Here is a 7,259-nt window from a genome sequence, read left to right as displayed (position 1 = left end):
TCATTAGTTCACTCCTTTCCTCCATTTTATTTCCCTCTATCCTTCTGTCTCTTTTCTTCTTCCCGTATTTTTTTTCCTTTTCTTTTTACTCGCTTCATTTTCCATTCTGTCAATTTCTCATTCTAACCATTCGCCTATTTTCGCCTATTTTCCACCACATTCTCCCACTTTTCTATCTTCACATTTTCCCTCTTAATTTCAGTTTTCCATTTTCTTTTTCTCATCTCTCCGTTTCCTCTATCCTTCTCTCTTTTCTTCTTCCCGTGTTTTTTCCCCCCATTTTCTTTTTACTCGCTTCATTTTCCATTCTGTCAATTTTTCATTCTAACCATATATCGTTTCGCCTATTTTCCACCACATTCTCCCACTTTTCTATCTTCACATTTTCCCTCTTAATTTCAGTTTTCCATTTTCTTTTTCTCATCTCTCCGTTTCTTCCATCCTTCTCTCTTTTCTTCTTCCCGTGTTTTTTTCCCCCATTTTCTTTTTACTCGCTTCATTTTCCATTCTGCCAATTTCTCATTCTAACCATATATCGTTTCGCCTATTTTCCACAACATTCTCCCACTTTTCTATCTTCACATTTTCCCCCTTAATTTCAGTTTTCCATTTTCTTTTTTCTCATCTCTCCATTTCCTCTTTCTTTCTCTCTGCTTCTCTCTCGTCTTACTCCCACTTTTAGCATTTTGCATTTTCTTTTCTTTCTCTTTCCTTCATCCCTTTTCTTTTCCCTCTATATTTATTATTTCTTTTCTTAACTCCGCACACCATTTTCTTTACTTCAGTATCCTTCCATCTCTATTTTTCACCCCATCACTAACTTTTTTCTCTCTCCGCATTCTTTATCTTTTCCCTGTTTCCCGTCCGTCTATTTCTTTTTCAACTAGCTCTCTCTTTTCTCTTATAGCCACATATCCTTTAGTCTTTTCCCTACCACTCTTTCTTTTTTTTCTCTATCTCATTATCTCATTTTCTCCTTAGTCCTTCTTTCCTTTTTTTTCTGCTTCTCTTATCTTTAGCCTTCTCTCTCTTTTTATCCAACTGCCTCATTTCCGCCCTTCACCTCACTCGGCTTTTTTATATTTTATTTTATCTTCTCTTCTATCTGTTTTCTATCTTCACCCTCCTCTCCACTTACAGTCAGCCAGACAGATAGGCAATAAGTCCTTCATGTCCGTGGTTTTTTACACGTTAAATTAACACATAAACGCCAGCCAGTCAGCCGGTCTACCTCCCCTTCATATGTTACTTACTTAACTACCTATCTCTATATAACTGTCACTCTCAATCTTTTCCTCTCTCTGTTTATATCTATTTCTGTCACCTTGTATTTCTTTTCTTCTCTTTATATCACTTTCCGTCATTCCCCACTGTCTCTTTCACTTACACCCTGTCTCTTTCCCCCTCTGTTTACATCTATTTCTGTCACCCTGTGTTTCTTTCACTCTCTATATCTCTTTCTGTCAATCTGTCACTGTTTCTTTCTCTCCCCCCCTCTCTCTCTCTTTCAACTGTGTCTATTTGTCTTTCTATCTCTACGTTTAAAAGCTCCGCCCCTCACTCTCAGCGAGTTTCCTTCTGTCTATCCAACTTTGATTCGAACGCTTTCTGAGAGAAGAAGTGAAAATAAAAATATGTCAATACAACATCATGGAACGGCTGAGAAACAAATGAAAATAAACGGAATTAATAATAGAACGTAACAAAGAAACAAGAAAAGAGAAAAGAGAAAGGAAGACAGGAAGGAGAAAGCACGTCTAAAACGAAGAAAAAAAAGTTTAACAGAAACCAAAAGCACAAACAAAACTTCTGTAGTTCAATTTTGTCGCGAGCTGTATGAACTTGGAGGTGGGACCTCCAGTTAAAAAAAAAACCCTCTCTCATCATCATTCGCACATTTGTATAGAAACATATAACCACGCATACGCACACACTTATTATAATATAATATCATTAAAATACACATATTAAGGCCCCAAAAATGGCGGATGAACAAAGTGACCCGGGGGAAGATACACATTGGGATCTTAAGTACAGGTCTGAGGAAGAAATGGAATTTTTTACTGAGATGGCATTACACGAAACACAACGTTGGATAGAGGTGAGTGATACAGTGAACGCTGTTCTCTTCTACTTATATTTTGTATGTTATATACCGGTAGTGGTTGTGTTAGAGATGCTGTTACTTGATATGGATGTACAGAGCAACGGGATTAGCTGCATACCCTGCGGTTTTTATTCAGTTTGGCAGCTTTTTTTTTTTACATATGGGTTCAAATGTCGCCGATGTCGCCTTTGCCTTTCATCCTTCCGGTTTCGATGAAAGAAGTACGAGTGTCGGAATTCATTTAATCGATAATGTACCTCCCCGCAAAAACGTGTGGTGTACCGCTATGTCAGGAATCATAGTTGGTTGCGGTCGATTTAATCGACCACATGTATATTTCCTCTTTCCTCTAAAGTTTATCCTGTGACGAAAACTTTTATCAAGATAAATCGCCTTCTTTTTTTTTCTTTGAATAATGTATAAGCTTTTTTTTTTTTTTTTTTTCATCAAAACTAAAATCAAGTGCAAGTAAATACCATCCAGGTTTGGCGTCAATAACTTAAATGCCATTCAAATAAACAATATTAACTTTCGTGAAGTTTAGAGTTAGTAAACAACAAGCGCTACAAAACGAAACCAGTATGTATATTAAAATAATAAATGACATCTCATTAAGATCATCGATTAAAACTCCCAGAATCATTCAGATACATTTTAGGGCGTAGATTTGAAATAGCTGTCCCTCGAAGTCCCATGTTGGAAATATAATCTATTAAAAATATTTTTAAAAAAAATTAATACTTTTAATCGCGTGTTAGAGATATTTTGGTTATGTTGAAAAAAAAAAAAAAAAAACTTGAGATAGTCAAACGTTAACAGTTTTGTAAATCTTCTTAAGAGACATAAACTGATATTAGTTTTGTTATGAAAAAATATATTTATTATATAGTCATTAATGTATACTTAACTAACTCTGGTTTCAAAAAGTTATGGCTTACCTAAAGGGAGCCTCTATATAGTAGGCTAGCCTACAAGAAATAACAGCCACAAGAAGCTCAAATTACGCCCTCCCCTTCTAAAACAAAAAACAAAACAAAACAAAACAATAGTGTTGTCCAAAGTACATAATACTTATAAAAATATCGCAGTGGTCATGGCTGGAATGCCTTTAATCATAGATCTATTCAGTCATAGCCGACTCGATGCTAAACAACACCACAAATAACCACAACGAGGGAGCATCGTCGTGTTTGCTTGACCTGCTAGAAATATCAGCCAAATCTCACGTAACACTTTAGCATTCCATCTCATAGAAAAAAAATATAGAAGGAAGACACTATGTATGTAGTGATTTACAAAACAACGATAAAGGCTGTCAGGATTGACCTGTGGTTAAACAACACAGACTTACAAATTCAGTTATATCAGTATTTCTTTTTAATACGGAACACAAGCAAATGCCCAGAGTAAAGTACACTAACAAATGACGAAAAACTAGTTAGTAAAAAAGTGAGTTACTGAATTAACTGTAGACGCATATCTCTGCCAAATCTCTACTGGAATTGTGTCTCCCATACTTTTTTAAAGAATGTAGGATATGAGTTGGAAGATTTGGCTGCCATTTTTAGCCAGGCGTGCGACCCGTAAATGCTCCCTCGTTGAATATTCGGTAGAATCGTTACTTATTACGCCCGACAAAATGTTTAGCAGCGTTTCGCCCGGCTTTATGTTCTGTGTTCAAATTCAGCCGAGGGCAACTTTTCCTGTCGGGGTCGATGGAAAGAATACCAGCTGAGCACTGGAGTTGTGTAATCGACTAGCCCCCTCTCCTAAAACTTCAGGCGTTGTGCTTATAATTAAAAAGGATCATTTAGTTGAGACATGTTTATCATTAGTAAATACATTTACAGATTATTAAATCTGTGATTAAACTATTTTAGTAATCACAGCGTGTGCTTACATACACACAAACACACACACAAGCTGGCAGAATTGTTAGAGCGTCGGAAATTTGCTTTGTGGTATTTCTCCTGTCTTTTCATTCTGTGTTCATATCCCGCCGCGATCAATTTTCTATATCAGCATTTACTTACGTTATGTTATGTTCAGTATCGAAAAGTTTGAAAAAGTTAAGGTGTTACCCATTTTTCTGTTATTTATTTATTTTTTTCTTCTTTTCTCCACTGTTCATTCTTTGTGAATATTCTATAAATCCGAATTTTTCTTCACTCTGAACCCGCATTATAATTTACTTCTGCCTGTTTTTGTCTCATATACTTACATACCTCTCCTCTATTGGAATTGCTTTCACTTAGAAGTCGCTGACAAAACAGAATTTTTTGTGAAATAGCATAAACATCATAGCCACACACTCCCCTATTATATATATATATATATATAAGGGACAAAATCCACAATTACAGGTAAAAACTCAATTAAGATCAATTTATAAAAAATTAAAATCAAATTAAGCTTTACAGAGTAAAATATATATATAAATATATAGTTTTAGGGAAAAGAACCAAGGTTCATGAACTCATCGATGAAAATCCACTGTCACATATAGAAAAATTAATAAGTAAAAGCACAATAAATGAGTATAATACAATACAAAGTAAATATCATAAGATAAAGATATATAATTATATATATATAATGTAATATGCGTTCTTTTCAGTTTAATATTCGAAAATTTGTGATTTGCATTTTGTTTACGTCAGTGTGTGTATGTTTGTCTGCGTACACTTCAGTTTACTTTAATGGGTAATAATAATAATAATGATAATAATTGTTGCTGTCTTGTCATAGTTACTCCTAATCGAGATATTTGTGGATTCTTTCGTACGTGTGTTTGTTAATTACAACACGAAATTCCCGACAGCTGTCGAAAAACTTTTTTCTTTCGTCTTTTTAAACTAATTACTAATCAATCTGCTTAACTATCTGCATTGTTTAAGATTGTTTTTGTTTTTAATGTTGGATGAAAACTTTAGTGAAGTAAATTAATCAATTTAACTAACCAAAACTTGTTTATCATCATTGTTATTTTCAAATAACAAAGTCGGCTATAACACCTGTTGCATTGCTTGTCGTGGTGGTAGTGATGATGTAAGAAGATAGATGTAGGCTTGCCGTGTTTGTTCCCTCCGCCAACTCTTGTGTAGTATCTTGTAATGCTTCTAATTACAACGTTGCAACACTAGAACAGCCAAACACTTGCATGTATGAGTGTATGTATGCAGTGTAGTGCAATTCTATTTTTGATCGGACCATATTACAGGCATGTCATTTCCGGGGTGTCAAACTCTGTTGAGGTTGTTGTTGTAGCCAGGTCGGCACTGATTGAGCAGATCAAAAGCAGTCCAGTCGCTACCAACCGGTTTTTTTTTTTTTTTTACAAAAAGTATGTCTTTGTTGTCATTACCCAGAGTGTCATTTCTCATGATAACTGATTGCAATTGGAAGGAGATTTGACTGCTGTTTCCAGCAAAATTAGAATGACCGGAGATGCATCTTTTATTGGCTCCGTGTATTATAGTCCTTTATGTTCAACGTCCACTAGAAAGCATCATCAGAAACATGTGTGTGTATGTATATATGTATGCATAAATATATAAGAGGATATTATTTATAGTAATATCAGTGGTTTATCATGCGTAAAAAAAAACAACCTCTGACAGTATAAATTATCAATTAATAATTAAGGGTACTAGCAAGGAGTTTGACTGCTATGCAGGGCTGGATAAAGACCTATCGAGGCCTTAAGCACTTATAAGACTTTGGTGCCCCCATAAAAGAGTATGTAATTCAAAATATAAACAATAACAAACCATAAAATAAATTCTTATTTTTCAAAACGAAACAAAACACTAAACGGGAGAATAATGTTTATTTATATTTGAAAAGTTTCCTCCTACTTTTTTCAATTGCAAAATCTTTGATCAGATCCTCAAAATTAATCTTAGGTAACACATCTGCAGCTATAGTTAGTAGAGATAAAGGCATCCTGAATATTATTTTAGCAAATTTAAGATGATTTCTTTTGTGCCGTAAACCATTTACCGTTTCTGTGGTGCCCCTCCTTCCTTTGATGTCCTAAGCCCGTGCTTATTTTGGTTGATGGTTAATCAGCGCTGCTTCTATGTCCAGCATGTCGGTACTGCTTGCTTGTACCCTTTATATATATATATATATATATATATATATATATCGTTGATGTAACCTCAGCTATAAATATAATATACGGAGTTACGTAGCCTTATGTTAAGGATGTTCGGTTCATGATCAGAGTCGTGAGTTCAATTGCTGGGCTACGCCTGCGTTAATAATTTCTTGTTGCTCCAATCTGTTCTGTTCTAAATAAATACCAGACGAGTGCTCATGCAATTCTCTCCCTGTCTTTTTGTCACCCCCCTCTCTCTCTTTCCTCCAGCTGTTACATCCTGGATGTGCTGTTGGCTCCCTGTAATTAATAGTCTTGTGGGAGTTGTTGACATAATTTTCAGTTCCTCAAATGAAAGTAACTAAATATACACACACACACACACATACTCTAGACCAGGTTCCACATGGTGCGTTGTTGAACCGTGACCACCTCTGCATTGTATATTTAGAACTGAAGGACGCATTAGATAACGCGCCCTTCTTTCTCATTTGAGGGAAATGTGGCTAGTATCCCTAGCAGGTTGAGCAACACGCTAGAAATGGAATCGTCTTCATTTTGTTGGGGCAAGCTGTTTTCATATTTAGGGATTTAAAACGTTGTGAGCGTTCATTTCAAATACATGAGTGACTGTTTAAAGTTATGGGGCTACTACAAGGAAATGGTCAAGTAATTACGTAATAGTTTCTTAATAGTCGGTTAGTTCCGAGTCAGGTTTGCTCGATACAATCAAAGGCATTTCAACCGTGACCACCCTGTCTTTCTCCAAGTGCAGGGAGACCAGCACCATATTCAATATGCCCTTTTTTAAAAGACTGCTGGGTGTGATTTGATAGCGATTTGGCTGTTAATTATAGCTGGTCAAGCGACCGCGGGGCGGGGGGTCCTAAAGATGTTGAGGTGTGTTGAGGTAGATTTAGCTACTTATTGTAATACAATTCATAAATCATGATTAATCCGTGTCTTGCAGAAAGGTGACAAATTGATCTTGTATGAATTTTATTGTATCTCTCTCTCTCTCTCTCTCTCTCTCTCTCTCTCTCTCTCTCT

The 7,259-nt window shown here is 35.6% G+C and overlaps 1 protein-coding gene across 5 annotated transcripts in view; it reads left to right on the top strand.

The window, feature by feature from the left end:
- The first annotated feature begins 1,504 nt into the window (after positions 1-1,504).
- Positions 1,505-7,259, top strand: part of LOC106881609 (titin homolog) — a 207,307-nt gene continuing 201,552 nt past the window's right edge. For 2 of the 5 annotated variants that reach the window (XM_052971546.1, XM_052971547.1), the window contains exon 1: positions 1,509-2,101. In XM_052971546.1, the coding sequence (XP_052827506.1) occupies positions 1,982-2,101 (120 nt within the window). In that variant the 5' untranslated portion in view covers positions 1,509-1,981. Of the gene's footprint in view, positions 2,102-7,259 lie in introns of all 5 variants that reach the window. The other 3 variants (XM_052971545.1, XM_052971544.1, XM_052971549.1) reach the window with 3 other exon arrangements.

This window comes from Octopus bimaculoides, chromosome 11, assembly GCF_001194135.2.
Source record: "Octopus bimaculoides isolate UCB-OBI-ISO-001 chromosome 11, ASM119413v2, whole genome shotgun sequence".
Classification (NCBI taxonomy): domain Eukaryota; kingdom Metazoa; phylum Mollusca; class Cephalopoda; order Octopoda; family Octopodidae; genus Octopus; species Octopus bimaculoides.
The sequence above is the reverse complement of the archived record's forward strand: the minus strand, read 5'-3'. Positions and strand labels throughout refer to the sequence as shown.